The sequence below is a fragment of the Spea bombifrons genome, chromosome 11, assembly GCF_027358695.1.
Source record: "Spea bombifrons isolate aSpeBom1 chromosome 11, aSpeBom1.2.pri, whole genome shotgun sequence".
Classification (NCBI taxonomy): domain Eukaryota; kingdom Metazoa; phylum Chordata; class Amphibia; order Anura; family Pelobatidae; genus Spea; species Spea bombifrons.
The window spans coordinates 6,657,402-6,676,294 of record NC_071097.1 but is presented as its reverse complement, the minus strand read 5'-3'; the positions used below and the strand labels follow the sequence as shown (position 1 = coordinate 6,676,294).

Here is an 18,893-nt window from a genome sequence, read left to right as displayed (position 1 = left end):
CGGCCCCCATTCAAGCGAGGCCAGCCTTTGGAGGACACCAGCTGCCGATCTCACCCCATGTTCTGCCAGTAGCTCAATCTATAGCCAGACACAGCCACTGTTAAGCTAGTTATTTCAAGGTGTGCATAGAAAAGGGCGGGCAGACTCTGGGACAACATGATCATAGCCTAAGAGAGTGTGTGGGTGGCTCTGAAAAGAGCCGTTGGGTGTTTCAGGGTGACGAGTCAACAAGCTTATCCTCCGAAACCGTACAGAGTACGGCCTTGGCGTTTCAAGGCATATACCACGTCCATAGCGGTAACGGTTTTCCTCTTGGCATGCTCAGTATAAGTGACTGCGTCACGAATCACATTCTCCAAAAACACTTTGAGCACACCACGGGTCTCCTCATAGATCAGCCCAGAGATACGCTTCACTCCTCCTCTGCGAGCCAAACGGCGGATAGCAGGCTTGGTGATCCCCTGAATGTTATCCCGAAGCACCTTCCTGTGCCTCTTTGCGCCACCTTTCCCGAGTCCCTTACCTCCTTTGCCGCGGCCAGACATGATCACGTTTACTCCACGAGCTCCACAGCACAATACTCGCCTACGGCCGGCCCGCTTTCTTTTATGCGTGATGGACGGACCTGATGGGGAACCGCACCATGCTGCCTCAAGGGGGTGTTGCTTTTTGAATATATGCTTATCGTTGGTTGGCTGGAGAAGCTTCCAAACGTGCCTCAGCCACCGATTGGCTATTTAGGAATATCAAAAACCTTAATGCTTTTGCCTCCCTCACCGCCACGTGATCGCTTTCGACGATCCCTCATTTACCACTAGGTGGCAGCATTTCGCTGTAAATAAACGCTAAACGGAGACCAAGATAAAGGCGGGCTTTTAGCTTTCGCCGTATCGTTGTTAACGGTCAGCCAGTACACAGGTTCACTAGGTAGGAGGCTGACCAAAAGAGAGGAGAAGAACTAAATAAAAAAAGAACCGCAGCTAACGAATAAATGACCGATTCGAGCGTTTAATTTAAATAAAATAAAAAAGATAACTCTCCACACCGAAGTCTCTTGATCAAAGGCTGGCTTTTTCAAACCATCGTCCTAGCCTATGAAAAAGAGGGGCGTGATTAAGCGTATCCAATCACATTCACCGTTACTATATAAAGGGCTTGAGTTGGCCACAGAATCGTTACAATTACGTTGTATTCGTCGTTGAATCAGATCCACATACAGTAGCATGGCTCGCACCAAGCAGACAGCCCGTAAGTCCACCGGAGGAAAAGCTCCTCGGAAGCAGCTGGCGACCAAAGCTGCGAGGAAAAGCGCTCCAGCTACCGGCGGCGTGAAGAAGCCACATCGCTACCGCCCGGGCACCGTAGCTCTTAGGGAAATCCGCCGTTACCAGAAGTCTACGGAGTTGCTTATCCGAAAGCTGCCTTTCCAACGGCTGGTCCGTGAGATTGCTCAAGATTTCAAAACCGATCTACGTTTCCAGAGTTCTGCTGTTATGGCTCTCCAGGAAGCCAGCGAGGCTTACCTCGTGGGGCTTTTCGAAGACACCAATTTGTGCGCTATTCACGCTAAGCGTGTTACTATTATGCCAAAAGACATTCAGCTGGCTCGTAGGATCAGAGGAGAACGTGCTTAAATAAACGTGGTGTTGGCGAACGCGATTTTCCCCTCACCCTCCCACAAAGGCTCTTTTAAGAGCCACCACATTGTCACTCAAACGAGCTTGTGTTTTGTGTTTCCCTTCGCATGCATGAAATTAACCCTGTTCTTCGCGGCCAAGCTTGAAATATCTCACACCGTTATCCCACTACCGAGCGAGCCGTTGAGCGGCCGAGTCCCCGGCTGGGCATAACGATTAACGGCAAAGCATAATCTTTAAGCCCGCCCTTATCTCTATTATGTTACGGACAGGGCTCAGAGCGAGAGCGCTGGCTGAATATGTGAATCCATGCATAACACACAAGTATGGGGCTAGGCTTTCAGCGGGTGGCCCACATAGCAGCGGCCGGGTGATTCAACGCTTTTTCTTTTTTCGGAGGATATGATGGTTCTGAAAAGAACCTTTTGTGTGAAGTATTAAGTGGGAAAGCACACACCAGAGGCGCTGCAAAACCCCTTCTCACTTTTTGGGGGCTGCCTTTTTAGCCTTGGGCTTAGCGGGGCTTTTGGCTGCCTTGGGCTTTGCGGGGCTTTTGGCAGCCTTGGGCTTAGCGGGGCTTTTGGCTGCATTGGGCTTAGCGGGGCTTTTGGCTGCCTTGGGCTTAGCGGGGCTTTTGGCTGCCTTGGGCTTTGCGGCCTTCTTAGCTGGGCTCTTGCCAGCTTTCTTCGCTTTTACAACCTTAGGCTTCTTGGGACTCTTGGCAGCGGCCGACGGTTTCTTGATCTTTTTCGGGCTTTTCTTCACTCCTGCAGGGGCTTTCTTGGGCGACTTCACAACCTTCTTAGGGGCTACTTTTTTAGGCTTTACGGGAATTTCCTTCTTCTTTGATGTCTTCTCTCTGCTCTCCAGCTGCTTCTTGTTCAGCTTGAAAGAGCCAGAGGCACCGCTTCCTTTCAGCTGGATCAGGGTCTCTTTAGACACCAGACCCTTGAGAGCGAGCTTCAGGCGGCTGTTATTCTTTTCTACGTCGTAGCCGCCAGCAGCGAGTGCTTTTTTAAGAGCTGCGAGAGACACTCCGCTGCGCTCCTTGGACGCAGAGACCGCTTTCACAATCAGCTCGGAGACACTGGGACCGGACTTCACAGGACGGCTTTTTGCAGCTGCCGGCTTTTTCGGCTGTTTCTTCTTGGAAGAGGTTTCTGCCGGCGGAGGCGCCGGGGAAGGAGCTGTCTCGGCCATCTCAATGCCTGGATCACACCACACAACAGTTGTAATCGCACGTAAACACAGGGTTAAACCGCCAGAAGTTTGGCTTTTATAGACGAGCTGCCGCACATTCATTGGTTCATGAGCAGTAGCCTGCGAGCCTATGATTGGACGCCGTTTCTGAAACCTCCCCATGCTGCCGATCGCCGGGGCATCGCTGGATTTACATTCCCCCTGAAGGGGGGTTTGAAAGGAAAATATATTTATCGTTTGCGGTAAGATCCTAACTCCAAAGCAGTTGGATGTCCTACACCGTGCAGCCCCCCCCCCAAAAAAAAAAGAAAGAAAAGAAAAACTGCCAGGGAACAGCACCCAAGAGGTGTGAAATAATAAATAAATAAAATAATGAATACAGATAAAATAAATTCTTTAATACGGTATCACCTATTAAAGATTAATTTACCCTTAAACTTAATCTATAAATTTATATAACCCAATCATTTATTATTATTTAAGAATCGCCTAATATTTATACATTAAAGAATAACATTAAAAATGATGGATATTTTTAACTAATAATAATCAGTTAAATAATTTAAAATAAATTGTATTTCTACTGCTAGTGCCTGGCTGCCTGCCGGTCTGATGATTGTCTTAGGACTCGTAGCTGACAAGAGTTTACTTAGGGGTTATTTATTATTAACGTATTATATTATTTATTTATTATTCAAAATAATAAAAGTAATTATTAAGATTAGGTTTTGTCTTATCAGGACGTTTTATGTGCGAGAGTGTGTTTGTGTGTATTAGCGCGTGAGCATACGTTAGTGAGGAAAGGGTTAAGCGTGAGAATGTGTTTGTGTGCATGCACCACTGTGTATTAATGATGTATATACTATTTCTTTAACGTGAGTGCGAGTGTATAGAACTAGAAAGGCTGGCCCATGGCTGGCTTGAAGGGGGGCCGGCCCAGGGTTATTAGGTTCCGTCTGTGGTGTAGTTCTCTTATTCTGTATGTCTCAGTATGTGTGTGATTTTTATTATGCCTTTTTCGTCCCCTCATGTCTTATCCTGTCCGTGTGCCACATGTCCGCACTACCGAGTCATGTCTTACTGGGGTAAGACTCGGCGCTGCCCTTTTCAGGGTGGTAGAGCGCTGTATTGCTATACTTCCGTATACTACAGTACGGCCGAGGTTTCTGAAGAGCTGTGTCCCCTGCTAGGATCACGCATTGTCCTTTTCAGGACAATAAACCCACGATGTAGCTCAGCTTCGGCTAGCCGCAGTGGTAAAGCAGCCCCTTCTCTCTGCAAGGCTAGTTCTGTCTGGCGGTGAAGGGGTTAATCCCTTGGGTCCCAGCAGGAGAAATCAGCGATTAGCTGGAATACCCAGTCGGGATACAGGTCGTTGCCATCACAGGAGCCCCTTCACCTTGGGCTTCTCTTCCCAGGCAGTCTGGTCGATGGGCACAATACCCCAGCTAACCTGGAGCACTAATAGTCCGACAAAAGGGCTAGATCATTCACATAGCTCTGAGACAGACCGTGTGGGTGGCTCTCAAAAGAGCCTTTGTTTAAAGAGAGAGAACAAAGAGAACTTTACTTGGCGCTGGTGTACTTGGTAACAGCCTTGGTGCCCTCTGACACAGCGTGCTTGGCCAGCTCTCCAGGAAGGAGGAGGCGTACAGCAGTCTGAATCTCCCGAGAAGTGATGGTGGAGCGCTTGTTGTAATGGGCGAGGCGTGAAGCTTCCCCGGCAATGCGCTCAAAGATATCGTTGACAAATGAGTTCATGATGCCCATGGCCTTGGAGGAAATACCAGTGTCTGGATGCACCTGCTTTAGTACCTTGTAGACATAAATCGCGTAGCTTTCCTTTCTGCTCTTCTTGCGTTTCTTCCCGTCTTTTTTCTGAGTCTTCGTAACAGCTTTCTTAGAGCCTTTCTTCGGAGCAGGCGCAGATTTCGCTGGATCAGGCATCGCGTCTGTTTTCCTTTCAACACGCAACGCAGGAGAAAGTGATGAACACTGAAGCATAACTGCGCTGGGCCCTTCCCTTTATAGGCACCGCATGCAAATAAGGCCGTTCTGCTGTCTCGCGTCCGATTCGATGAGGTCGTCACGTGTGCAGGTGCGGCCGCCCATGACCCGCAGTGCCTACACCGATTGGTGTCTCAGACTATGTCCACCCGATTGGATGTTTTGAAAAGGAACCAATCAGTGACGAATAGCGTCACGGGGGGAAGCTACAAATAGCTGGGTAAGTGTGCGGCGTTTCATTTTAACGTGCTTCTTAGTCGGTTGTCAGGTTGGTGGTTTGTCGAGAGATATCATGTCTGGCAGAGGCAAACAAGGCGGAAAAGTTCGTGCTAAGGCGAAGACACGTTCTTCCCGAGCTGGTCTGCAGTTCCCTGTCGGCCGTGTGCATAGGCTTCTTCGCAAGGGTAATTATGCCGAGAGAGTAGGAGCCGGCGCACCCGTGTATCTGGCAGCGGTGTTGGAGTATCTGACTGCTGAGATATTGGAGTTGGCTGGTAACGCTGCACGCGACAACAAAAAGACCCGTATCATTCCTCGCCACCTGCAACTTGCCGTTCGTAACGACGAGGAGCTCAATAAGCTGCTCGGAGGGGTCACCATTGCTCAGGGAGGTGTTCTACCCAACATCCAGGCGGTGCTCTTGCCCAAGAAGACCGAGAGCCACAAGCCTGCTAAGAGCAAGTGAGTGCGGTAATCGTAACTGCAGGGCAATTAACCAACACCACCAAAGGCTCTTTTCAGAGCCACCCATAATCTCTGGAACAAGCTGTATCTGTCTTGCTATAAGCTTGCTGCAAGCTTCCCTAAAAGCAACTGCTTTCCACTGCAGTTTTTCAGCCCGATGTTTAGAAACATAGAAAGTGACGGCAGATAAGAGCCAGAAGGCCCATCCAGTCTGCCCAACCTCTGAGTACTCTCCTTTAGTACTTGCCCTTATCCTATATCTAGCTTGGCATTATGCCTATCCCATGCTTGCTTAAATGACTTTACTGTATTAACATCTACCACTTCCACTGGGAGGCTATTCCATGCGTCCACTACCCTTTCCGTAAAGTAATATTTTCTGATGTTACCATTAAACCTTTGCCCCTCTAGTTTATGCTTGTGTCCTCTTGTTGTGGTTTTATTTCTTCTTTTAAATAAACTTTCTTCCTTTACTTTGTTGATTCCCTTTAAGTATTTAAATGTTTCTATCATATCCCCCCTGTCCCGTCTTTTTTCCAGGCTATATAGGTTAAGATCCTTTAACCTGTCCTGGTAAGGTTTATTTTGTAATTCATAAACCATTTTAGTAGCCCTTCTCTGCACTTTCTCCAACATATCTATATCCTTCTGGAGATATGGTCTCCAGTACTGTACACAATACTCCAAGTGAGGTCTCACCAGTGATCTGTACAGCGGCACGAGCTCTTCCCTCTTCCTACTGCTAATACCTCTCCCTATACAACCAAGCATTCTGCTAGCATTACCTGCTGCTCTACTGCATTGTCTACCTACCTTTAAATCCTCAGAAATAATTACCCCTAAATCCCTTTCCTCACACGTTGAGGTTAGGACAGTACCAAATAGTCTATACTCTGCCCTTGGGTTTTTATGCCCCAGGTGCATTACTTTGCATTTATCCACGTTAAATGCCAATTGCCACAGCTCTGACCATTTTTCCAGCTTACCTAGATCGTTTGCCATTTGGCTTCTTCCTCCAGGAACATCAACCCTGTTGCAAATTTTTGTGTCGTCGGCAAATAAACATACCTTTCCATCAACACCATCTGCAATATCACTAATGAAAATATTAAAGAGAATGGGTCCAAGTACAGATCCCTGAGGTATCCCACTGGTAACAAGACCTTGTTCTGAATATACGCCATTGACTACAACCCTCTGTTTTCTGTCACTCAGCCACTCCTTAATCCATTCAACAACATTGGGATCTAAACCCAGAGATTGCAGTTTATTTATAAGTCTTCTATGTGGGACAGTGTCAAAGGCCTTACTGAAATCCAGATACGCAATGTCTACTGCACCACCGCGATCAATTACTTTAGTCACCCAATCAAAAAAATCAATAAGATTTGTTTGGCAAGATCTTCCTGAGGAAAACCCATGTTGTTTTTGATCTTGAAAGCCATGTGACTTCAGATGTTCAACAATCCTTTCCTTTAACATGGTTTCCATTAATTTTCCCACTACAGATGTAAGACTAAATGGCCTGTAGTTGCCCGACTCCTCCCTACTGCCTTTTTTGTGTATAGGCACAACATTCGCTACTTTCCAATCCCCAGGGACAACTCCCGTTACCAATGATTCGTTAAATATATCAGCTAACGGTTTTGCTAGTACACCCCCAAGCTCTTTTAATAACTTGGGGTGTATCCCATCAGGCCCCATCGACTTATTTGTCTTTACCTTAGACAACTGAAGTAAAACCTCCGCCTCGATAAACTCACATATTTCAAATGATTCAGTCTTTTTTCCCAACTGAGGTCCCATTCCATCATTCTCATCTGTAAAAACTGAACAGAAATATTCATTGAGGCAGTCAGCTAAACCTTTATCCTCTTCTACATATATGCCTTTTGTTTTTAGTCTAACTAATCCTTGTTTAACTTTCCTTTTCTCATTTATATATCTAAAAAATGTTTTATCTCCATTTTTTACTGATAGGGCAATTCGCTCTTCTGCCTGTGATTTGGCAGTTTTTATAACTTTCTTTTGCCTCTTTCTGCCTAATTTTATAGATCTGTCTATCTTCCTCACTTTGGGTATTTTTGTATCTACTAAAGGCTAACTTCTTGTCTTTCACGATTTTGGCCACTTCTGCAGAGTACCACAGCGGTTTCCTTAATTTTTTACTCTTACTGACCAACCTAATACAATTTTCTGTTATCTTCGATAAAACAGCTTTTACAAAATCCCATTTCTCCTGAACACCATTTAAATTGTGCCAGTCTGATAATGACTCCTCTATACATTTTCTCATTTTAGAAAAGTCAGCTTTTCTAAAATCTAAAACTTTTGTTTTTGTGTGGTGTGACTCAGTCACTGTTCGTATATTAAACCACACAGACTGATGATCACTAGATCCCAAACTTTCACCTACAGAAATATCTGTTAACAAATCTTCATTTGTGAACACTAAATCCAATGTGGCCTCCTTACGAGTTGGTTCCTCAACCACCTGTTTTAAAGATAATCCCAATAAGGAGTTTAGAATATCCGCACTCCTGGTACAACCAGCTACTTTCGCTACATCCTGAACTTCCTGGAACTCACTAATTGATTTAGAAACTTGAGGTCTATGATAAGCCTGAAGTCTCAAGATGGTTTGGGAACCACGAAGATGTGGGAGTAAACACCTCTTCCTCTTTGGGCAGCAGGCACTGGGATAAGTACTTGTTTCTTGACAAAATCCTGCACCAGATCCAAAAGCGCCTTTCTCCTGGAAGGATCCGCGGGAGGTGTAGACATCATAAAACGCTCTGGGGGAGTGCTGACAAGCTCCAGACCGTACCCTCTGGAAATGATCCCCAGGGTCCAAAGGTCTGGACAAACAAGAGCCCAAAGGTGGAAAAAAAATTCTCAGCCTGCCCCCTACCGCACAACTCCTGGCGTCAAGGTCTCTTAGCGGCTCCATCTTCATGTTTAGATGGGAAGGGTCTGCCCCTACCACGAAACCGAGCCTGGGGTCGGAATCTTGACCTCTGGAGGACCTGAACGAACAATTTGGACGAAAACGAGGTAAGGGTTTACGTTTAGGCAAGAAGTACTTATCCCCAGTAGCCTTTTCCAATAAAGTTTCCAGCTCTTTCCCAAACAGATCTTTGCCAGAAAAAGGAATCCCGCACAAATGTTGCTTGGAAGCGGAGTCTGCTGACCAGGCTTTGAGCCATAGAGCCCTTCTAGACACAACCGACAATGCAGAGGCCCTAGCAGCCATGCGTACGGATTCCATAGCTGAGTCACATAAAAAAATCAGCAGCGCTCTTCACATCTGAGATGCCACGGAGGATATCCTCTTCTCCTGCACCGCTTAGGATATCATCTTCAATTTGTTGAAGCCATAAGCGCATAGCCCTAGCTACTGAGGCTGCTGCAATGCCTGGCTTAAAGATAGCTGCTGAGGCTTCAAAAGATAGCTGCCCCTTCTGCCTTCCTATCCATGGGATCCGAAAAATGAGAGGAATCTTCTAAAGGTATAGCAGATCTTCCGGTGGCTCTGGCCACTGGAGCATCAACTTTGGGAGTTGAACAGAGCTCAGAGAAATCGTCTGGAAAAGGAAAGAGTCTGGACACCCTTTTACAGGTAGTTAGCCTTCTTTCCGGAGCCTTCCACTGGTCAGTGATTATGGATTTTAAGGTTTCATGAATAGGAAAAACCTTAGGTTTCTTAAAGGAGCCCTGGTTTGTCTTTTGGCTGCTCTTCTTCCAGATCCGGAGCAGCCCTTACGGCAATAACCAGCTTGTTTACGTCTTCTGCTAGAAAGAAGAAGGATTCTTCCGATAGTTCCCCATCCTCTAGGGATTCGGGATCTTCCATATGCCATTTCTTTTCAGAATCTGAAGTGTAAGGTTCCTGACCAGAGGGCCGGAACCCAGGCCGAGGGTCGGGGCCCACAGATCTAGGCTGAGGTAAAGAATCCATAACAGAGGTTTTAATCTGCTGAAAAGTGGACTGAAGCTCAGCTTTCATCCATTCCTTGAATTCTGAAATGGACTCCTCTCTGGCTTTGAGGCAGGATGAGCAAAATTTCCTAGAGGCGTCAGACATTGTAGCCTTGCAGTTTTTACAGGCAAAATGTTTCGTCTTGGATGCAGCCTTCCTAGGAGCTGGTGACTCTTCAGGGAAGTCTGGCTTATCTAGCGACATCCTAATAATAAAGGATAGGAGACAGTTAAAACAAAAAGAAAACACAAACGCAGACAAATTCCCATAGACTCATAACCTACTTGGGTTAAGAGGCAGAAAACACCAGAACAGAAAATCTCAGGAAGCCAGGACTCTTCATCAGAAGAAAACTGCAAACTAAAAGCAGTACAAGCTAATAAAAAACCTTACCAAACCGAGGGACAAAGGTCCAAAAAACCACCAAAAAGCCTTCTCGGACCTGAGAGCTGCTTACAGATCTGCCCCCTTCTTGACCTCAGATGCCTCCTGGCAGACTGAGATGAAACCGGAAGCACGCCACCGCAAAGATCAGACGCTTCCTGGCTGATATCGTCGGCAGACTGAAGCAGAGTCCCGATGTTCTGCTTACAGCTAGCCCGCCCAAGGGCTGCTAAAGGTAAGTAGGCTAGAGTCCTTCCGAGGACCCTGCGTGAAGGAGCCTTTCCCTGCTCCGGTAAACAGGTTCCTACCGAGGACCGGACCGGAGAGGGTTAAAACGGGCGAAAAACCCTTGCCCACTACCCAAATCGGGACTGCAGCGCTGGCAGGGCCGGACTGGCCCACCGGGATACCGGGAGATTTCCCGGTGGGCCGGAAGGTCCGTGGGCTGGGCGGCCATGAAGACAGCCGCTGGGCTGCCCCCCAGGCTGCCCGAAATCTAATCAAAGCGGCCGCTGGGTGCTGATGCGGCCGGCCGGCATCAGCACCCAGCGGCCGTGTGCGATGGCCGTCTAGTGATGGGAGCAGTGTGAGGGGTGAAAGCTCCGCCCCCTCGCACTGACCTTTCACCCCTCACGCTGCTCCCATCACTATGCGGCCATCAGATTGCTGGGAATGTAATCTGAACGGCCGATGCGTGCTGATGCTGCCGGCTGCCTCTGCTTTAATACTTTTTTTTTTACTTTATATGGCAAGCCGATCCAGCTTACCATATAAATAATAAAAAAAAAAGTGTTAAAGTAGCTCCGGCCGGCAGCATCAGCACGCATCGGCCGTTTAGATTACATTCCCAGCAGTCTGATGGCTGCATAGTGATGGGAGCAGCGTGAGGTGGAAGCTCCGCCCCCTCGCACTCAGACTGCTGCAGCACCGGATGTCAGTTCAGTGGCATCCTGTCAGCATAGAGGAGAACAGTGTGCAGCTACCAGGAAGTCAAGAGAAGTAGAAGGTGAGTAAAATAATGTATTTTTTGTACTGTATAATGTTTTTTGTATTTGTTAAAAACAAAAAAAATCGGCATGTGTGTGTATGTAAGTGTGTCCCCCTATATGCCACTCTGCCTCCAGAAATGCCTTATATCCCCCTATATGCCACTCTGCCCCATGATATGCCTTTTAACCCCCTATATGCCAGAGTTGCATATAGGGGTATAAGGCATTTCTGGATGCAGAGTGACATATAGGGGGTCAAAAGGCATATCTGGAGGCAGAGTGGCATAAAGGGAGTTAAAAGGTATATCATGGGGCAGAGGAGCATATAGGAGGTGTGAATATTGAATTTGTGCCTTCAGCTTCTCAGCAGATATTTTTATGTTAACCCTGAGTGTCCTTTTCTGTGTGACTCTATGTGCAATGAAAGGTTAAGAGTGGACAGGTGGTTGGCTATTTCTTGCTCCAAGTAAGTTAAAAGAAACTGACCAAGTCTATTCAAGGACCACAATGAGGGGGGTCAGAAGTGATTGATTATATCAGCTGCAAACATGGTCTTTGCCATAAACTGACCATAAAAGGATGAATGGATTTCTGTATCTTTCTGTGTGTATATTTCAGGACACTGATTATTTGCCACGTAGACAGATTTTAGCATGTAGTTGTCTTGTTTGTAAAGGTATAAGACGTGTGGTGTTTTCATTGAGGGAGAGTAGTCTGGCTGATGACTCTCCCTCGTGTGCACGAGCAATAAAATCTGCTTATTCAACTCTTTTGGGAAGAATCTGTGTCTCAAAGTTACTGAGCATTCACAGTTGGGGGCTCGTCCGGGATCCCACATTTCGGACTCAGGATCCAGATGGTGCAGACTCACGATCCTTTACCCAACATTGAGCTCATCTAAAAAAAGGTAAGAGGCACCTCTTTTAAAAGAAAGCCTTTAGTGTAAAGTATTGGGTAGAGGATACGGGGGTCGGCCACTGGGTACCTATCTGAATGACGGGATCCATAAGAGTTGAGTAAGTAAGATGCATGCATGTTATTCTATTTTGTATGTTTATAAGAAGTAAGTTATTGTATTGTATGGTATTGTCAGAAGTTGCAACTAAGTAGAGTACATAGCCTAACCCGCTATTGTAGAGTACATAGCCTAACCCGCTATTGTAGAGTACATAGCCTAACCCGCTATTGTAGAAGTGCATAGCCTAACCCGCTGTTGTAGAAGTGCAAAGCCTAACCCGCTGTTGTAGAAGTGCAAAGCCTAACCCGCTGTTGTAGAAGTGCAAAGCCTAACCCGCTGTTGTAGAAGTGCAAAGCCTAACCCGCTGTTGTAGAAGTGCATAGCCTAACCCGCTATTGTAGAAGTGCATAGCCTAACCCGCTATTGTAGAAGTACATAGCCTAACCCGCTATTGTAGATTTGTGTTTTGTGTAGAGGAGAATAAGATGGGAAATCTTTTCTCCAGAGTTACCCCGGGGTCCCCTCTAGAAACCATGATTAAGAAGCATGGCAAAGAGATGGGAAATATATGTATAAATGGAAATTAGCCTCAGAATCAGATGAGGATAATTTTTATTGTTGGTCCTCACAGGGATCTTTAAATATGGAATCCTTAAAAGGACTCCGTATGACTTTAAAGAAAGACATGTCACATGTCTCCAAAAATGAATGGAGAGTGTTTTGTATGTGGTTTAGGGAAGGTTTCAAAATCTGGAGAAAGCATAATGAGTCTGCTCCACTTGAAAACTCCCAACACCCTCAGGCGGCCGCCAGTTCCCTTTATCCTGTTAGGAAAGAGGGAACTGATAAAAAACTGCAGAAAGAATCTCAGAATGTTGTACTTGTTGATAAGTTATATCCTCCATTGCTTACTAACAATGATATGACTATTGATGATTTGATATTTAATCCTCCCCCTTATAATCATGTTGCCCCTGGAGCTGATGCTCCTGTTCTCATTCCTGAACCTGTTCTCACCCTCCCCATTCTGTCCCAACACCCTTTTCATCTCTATCACCCTTATCCCAATCTACTGCTTCCCCTCCTCCTCTGCACCCAATTTCCCCTCCTCCTTCTATTGATGTTAAACACCCCTATGATTTAAGAAATGCAGTTGTTCAGCCCATTTTTCCTGTTGTTCCTAACCCTACTACTATCCTGCCCTCTATCCCTTCAGAGGCCAAATATTTCACTGTAATTGATCTTAGTTCTGCTTTCTTTAGCATACCTTTGCATAAAGACAGTCAGTACCTATTTGCATTTTTAATGTGGATGATTTACTTGTCACATCCCCTACTGAAGAAGTGTGTGTTGCAGATTCCTTTCATCTGTTGCAGGAGCTGGCTAGGAAAGGACTTAAAGTGAACAAACTGAAATTGCAGTGGTGTCTCCCTGAAGCTAAATACTTAGGACAGCTTATTTCCCATGGTTATAGATCTATCCTGATAGGTTGACCCCTATTATCAATTGTCCAGTGCCCCGTACAAAGAAACAGTTACGTGCTTTTCTGGGAATGGCAGGATACTGTAGACAGTGGATATCTTTTACAGATGCTGATATAAATTTTGTTTGTAGATGGCTCATCCTTCATTGACCCAAAAGGACAAAAGAAGGACTGGCTACGCTGTTGTTGACTGTTTTCCGGTGATTGAGTTAGGACCTTTACTTGCTAATTTTTCAGCACAGGTGGCCGAGTCGGTGGCTCTCACTAGAGCATGTATATTAGCTACAGGAAAGAAAGTGAACATATATAGCGATTCTAGATATGCCTTTGGTGTTGTGCATGATGTTGGTGCCATCTGGCGATTGCGAGGTTACCTTACTTCATCAGGTTCCCCTATTCTTAACCATACACATGTAAAAGCATTGTTAGATGCTCTCATGATGCCTAGTGCAATAGCTGTAATTAAAATTGCAGCTCATACCGAGGGCACTGATGCAGAATCGAAAAGCAATGATTTAGCTGATAAATCTGCTAAAGAAGCGGCAGGCTTGCCCTTCACAGAACTTTTTCAAGGAGCTGCTAATGCAGACCCCACCTCACTAACGATTCCCATTTGATTTAAAGAAATTGTATTCCCAAATTGATGAGAAAACTCAGCAATATTGGGAACAAAAGGGAGGAGTGGAAGAAAATGTTTTTTTGGTTTTTGGCATGGCCTTCATGGCCTTCAAATTTTTTTTAACTTTTACCAGTTTTACCTCCTGATTTGGCTCCCTATATTATCAGACTAGCGCATGGCCTGAGTCATGTGTCTAGTGAAGCAATGATTAAAGCTATACAAGCTGATTGGTGGGCCCCAGGTATACGGCCTCTTGTTAAAGAATATTGTGAACAATGTGTTATTTGTCAACAAGTTATTTGGGTAAATGAGTACAAATATAAGGGCATGGGAAGACTCCGTGTCCCATGGGACCCTTTAGAAGTTTGCAAATTGACTTTATTGAAATGCCAAGATCTTTGCATTACAAATATGCCCTTGTTATAGTGTGTACATATTCCCGCTGGATAGAAGCCTACCCATGCCAACTTAAAAGTAGAAAGAGCTAATGGAGTCTTAAAAAATAAGATTAACAAAATATGCGCAGAAACCCATATGCTCTGGCCAGAAGCTTTACCCTTAGCATTAATGTCGATGCGAAACTCAGTTCATGCAGCCATAAAGGTTACACCTCACGAGCTCATAATGGGACGTCCTATGCTAGCTGCTAATTCTCTAGAAGTATAAGTGCATGATCATGCAATGATAGATGACACAATTAGCGTGTATTGTAAGACTCTAATGAAGTCCTTTAAGTCTCTCAAATCACAGGTGCAAGCAGTGCGCACGGACACAGAGGACCACAAACCAATTCACCAAATCCAACCAGGAGAATACGTATTGGTCAAGAGTTTTTAAAAGAAAGAAAGTTCTTCAACTTTGCTGGAAATGCCCATATCATGTCTGCTTGTAACTAACAGAGCTGCAAAGGTAGCAGAGATTGCTTCTTGGATTCATTGCAGCCATATAAAGCCTTTCTCAATTCCAAGGAAATCAACAAGTTAGTCCTCCAACAGGCACAATAACCCTAGCTGACTAACCTACGTGGGAAAGCCGAGAAAGGCCAAGAGGCCACTCGTGAAACCATGCAGCAAAATATTGGAAAAGCCGAAAGAAAGATCTAAAAGTTTTTTTTGCATGTCTTGTTGGATTTTTATGGGATTGTGCATGTTGGTAGAATTCCCTTTATCAGTCTAATAAGAAGTGGTCAACTCTATTGTCAGATACAAAAGGGAGGATATTAGATACCATGGGAGAGGGATGGTTTGTATATTGACATAGGCAGAATGTTTTGTGGAGCTTCGGGTGTGATCAGTCATGTTGGGTGTGTGGGTTTGTTCCACATGCTGCGGGTGCTCCCTGTGTTGGGTGTCCCTGTGGCAGGTCAGGGGTTTCACGGGAACTAGGTAATGGGTTTAGTTTTATAAACCAATGAGGAATGGGATCCATTTGGCCTTGAAAGATGGCTCGGTTCACTTGGAGCAAAACTGGTGACTGGTGGTATGATTGTGGCTTTGTTTGTTATTGTATGTGCGTATGTTTTCTTTCTACTAATTAAGTCGCTGAGTGTAAAGTGTACTGGCACTAGCCACGCAATGCCTTTGTTGGAAGGTGAAGAATTCCCCCGATTTTAAAGACCCGGAAACTCTGGATGACACATTGTATGACGATCCAGATGAAAAGGAAGTAATGGACGCATGGTTCGCTATGCAACAAGCTCCATCTCGTCCAAAAACAAATTATTGATTACTTAACAGAATCTGTTAAGAATAAAAAGGGAGGACTGTGAATATTGAATTTGTGCCTTCAGCTTCTCAGCAGATATTTTTATGTTAACCCTGAGTGTCCTTTTCTGTGTGACTCTATGTGCAATGAAAGGTTAAGAGTGGACAGGTGGTTGGCTATTTCTTGCTCCAAGTAAGTTAAAAGAAACTGACCAAGTCTATTCAAGGACCACAATGAGGGGGGTCAGAAGTGATTGATTATATCAGCTGCAAACATGGTCTTTGCCATAAACTGACCATAAAAGGATGAATGGATTTCTGTATCTTTCTGTGTGTATATTTCAGGACACTGATTATTTGCCACGTAGACAGATTTTAGCATGTAGTTGTCTTGTTTGTAAAGGTATAAGACGTGTGGTGTTTTCATTGAGGGAGAGTAGTCTGGCTGATGACTCTCCCTCGTGTGCACGAGCAATAAAATCTGCTTATTCAACTCTTTTGGGAAGAATCTGTGTCTCAAAGTTACTGAGCATTCACAGAGGGTATAAAGCATATCGGGGAGGCAGAGTGGCATATAGGGGGCATAAGGCTTTCCTGGAGGCAGAGTGTCCCATGATATGCCTTTTAACCCCTTCATGCCACTCTGCCTCCAGGAATGCCTTATACCCACTATATGCCACTCTGTCCCATGATATGTGTGACGGATCGTCCTGTGCCCCAGACTGGACACATCCGCCCGTCAGCTCCTTCCCTCTCCCAGTAAGCGGACGCGCTGTGGCTGTCCGAAGAAAGCAGTCACAGACCAGCACTTCCCTCAATCATGAGACAGAACTTCATGCTTTGAGGTTAAAACAGAACTCTCTTTATTACAAACACACAGAACTTATATACAATCTCCATTCACTGTGCACCGAACCCAACCCCCAATCCTATCAGCTACATCCCCTCACCAATCCCATCAGCCACATCCCCTCACAAATCCCATCAGCCACATCCCCTCACAAATCCCATCAGTATACAGGGGATGTATCAGGTGAGGGGATTAAGGGATACAATGGGTTCCCCCACCTGTGTTATCCCCCCTGTAGTGCGGGTGCCGTCTGGGCAGACAGGGATGTGCTGGCTGATTAAGAGCCCCAGGGTACACATAAATATATTAATAATAATAACAGTGAAGATCAGACAGGGTTCGTCACATCACTCCCCTCTTGTGCAAACGTCCGGCAGACACAGCCAGATCCCTAACGGATCGGCTTGGGGATGACCGGGACTCTACTGTCTCTAGTCCTGCGGGGTAGGGAGAGCGGGCGTGCGGCCTCTGGGGCACCCTGGCAGCCCCATGTCAGTCACCCAGGCTCCTAGGCCTGGCCCGTAGTCAAAGGGTAAGAGGCCAGCCCAGAAGCCTCTCCAGTGGGCAGCCCTCTTTAGTCTGCTCTGCAGGTATGGGAGACCTTTCTCCAGGGCTTCCTTTCCCCTCTGGGCCCTCAGCCCAGACTCGGCTCCCTCCCAACCTGATGGAACCCTCCCATGGTTATCCTGACTACGGGCTTGTCCCGAGTCAGCTCCACATTCCCCCACCCAAACAACAAGAGCCCACTCCAAAGCAGCAGCAGTTTCACTTACCCCTACCTGGCTCTCCGAGCTGGGGCTCGTTTTGCCCACTGGACCATGCCGCTTGGGAGGAGTGCCGGTTGCCCTTCCTCCCATACTTGGTGACAGCCGCTGGGGAGGGTCGCCGCCTGTGCCCCCTCCCGGATGCTCGTGCTGGGGAGAGCCAGATAATGGGGGTGTAAGCTGTGGAGGGCAGAGGTCAGCGACTCTCTGCCCAGTTGCCAGTGCTTCTGCTGGTGCAGGGAACGATGCTGGGCAGAGAACAGCGTCACTCTGCCTTGTGGCCAGCTCTTCCACTGGTGGTTCCCTGCTAGCAGGTGGGGACCCTTCGCTGTGGGGCGGGCAGAGGCCAGCAGCACTCTGCCCTGTTGCCAGCGTTTCAGCCAGAGCGAGGATTGCTGGTGCAGGACAGAGGTCAGCGACTCTCTCTCCGGGTGCCAGCACTTCTGGTTGGTCCTCGTTAGCCGGCGGGAACACTGTGCTGGGGGATGAGCAGAGGCCAGCAGTACTCTGCCCCGTGGCCGGCTCTTCTGCCGGTCTGGCATTTTGCGGTGCTGGGCAGAGGATCGCGTTGCACTGCCCTGGTGGGTCCCTGCTAGCAGGCAGGGACCTTTCACTGTGGGGCGAGCAGAGGCCAGCGGCACTCTGCCCCGGTGCCGGCGCTTCAGCCGGAGTAGGAGGGGCGCATGGTGCTGGGCAGAGAACAGCGTCCCTCTGCCCTGTTGCCGGCGTTTCAGCCAGAGCGAGGATTGCTGGTGCAGGACAGAGGTCAGTGACTCTCTCTCCTGGTGTCAGCACTTCTGGTTGGTCCTCGTTAGCCGGCGGGAACCCTGTGCTGGGGGGTGAGCAGAGGCCAGCAGCACTCTGCCCCGTGGCCGGCTCTTCTGCCGGTCTGGCATTTTGCAGTGCTGGGCAGAGGATCGCGTCGCACTGCCCTGGTGGGTCCCTGCTAGCAGGCAGGGACATTTCACTGTGGGGCGGGCAGAGGCCAGCGGCACTCTGCCCCGCTGCCGGCGCTTCAGCCGGAGTAGGAGGGGCGCATGGTGCTGGGCAGAGAACAGCGTCTCTATACCCTGTTGTCGGCGCTTCTGCCGTCTCTAGTGGAAACCCATAGGCCGCTGCCTCAAATTCTGGCGACTGCATGCGGTCCATAATCGCCCGGAAAACTTCCTTCGAAAAGTGATTGCCCACTTTCACCTCTTCGGGCTCTGGCTGCAATACCAGGGGCAGAGTGGCTGAACCTTCAAGTCCGGAGGCTTGCCAATTACAGTGAGCGGCCTCCGGAGCTCGCTCTGTGACATCTGTCGGCTCACACTGCAGGGCGTAGCTCCCCTCGAACAGCGCCAAGTATTCTGCCTCGAGGCACCATTCTCTGTCTACTAGTCTCTCAAGGTCTTGGCTGAGTTCACTTGTTGCAGTGGGCGGCAGGGCTCTCCGGCGCTTGTCACTAATGTCCCACCATCGGTCCATGTTGCCATTGCCAAAGACACCCCTTTCCTCGAATGCCTCCCACAACAGGCCAGGCCCGCCAACATCCATCCCATCCGGGGAATGGGGCTTTCTGGATTTTCGCTGCGGGCCTCGGGCTTCCCAGTATATGGCTCGGTACTCCTCTTCGAGCCCAATCTCCTGTCGGACC

General features: G+C 47.4%; 4 protein-coding genes across 4 annotated transcripts; 1 reads left to right on the top strand and 3 right to left on the bottom strand.

Moving 5' to 3' along the window:
• Positions 1-233: 233 nt before the first annotated feature.
• Positions 234-570, bottom strand: LOC128469003 (histone H4). The gene has a single exon (XM_053450805.1). The coding sequence runs from the start codon at positions 543-545 to the stop codon at positions 234-236; it is 312 nt and encodes a 103-aa protein (XP_053306780.1). The 5' UTR covers positions 546-570.
• A 653-nt stretch (positions 571-1,223) lies between these two features.
• LOC128468908 (histone H3) lies at positions 1,224-1,702 on the top strand. Its single transcript, XM_053450723.1, has one exon. The coding sequence runs from the start codon at positions 1,224-1,226 to the stop codon at positions 1,632-1,634; it is 411 nt and encodes a 136-aa protein (XP_053306698.1). The 3' UTR covers positions 1,635-1,702.
• Positions 1,703-2,038: 336 nt separating this feature from the next.
• On the bottom strand, positions 2,039-2,884 carry LOC128468846 (histone H1B-like). The gene has a single exon (XM_053450669.1). It carries the CDS (start codon positions 2,835-2,837, stop codon positions 2,118-2,120), a length of 720 nt encoding a protein of 239 aa, XP_053306644.1. The 5' UTR covers positions 2,838-2,884; the 3' UTR covers positions 2,039-2,117.
• A 1,468-nt stretch (positions 2,885-4,352) lies between these two features.
• Positions 4,353-5,378, bottom strand: LOC128468873 (histone H2B 1.1-like). The gene is made up of 2 exons (XM_053450692.1): positions 5,356-5,378; positions 4,353-4,797 (listed from the first exon to the last, which is right to left on the bottom strand). The coding sequence occupies exons 1-2, from the start codon at positions 5,373-5,375 to the stop codon at positions 4,404-4,406; spliced, it is 414 nt and encodes a 137-aa protein (XP_053306667.1). The 5' UTR covers positions 5,376-5,378; the 3' UTR covers positions 4,353-4,403.
• Between the last annotated feature and the right edge of the window lie 13,515 nt (positions 5,379-18,893).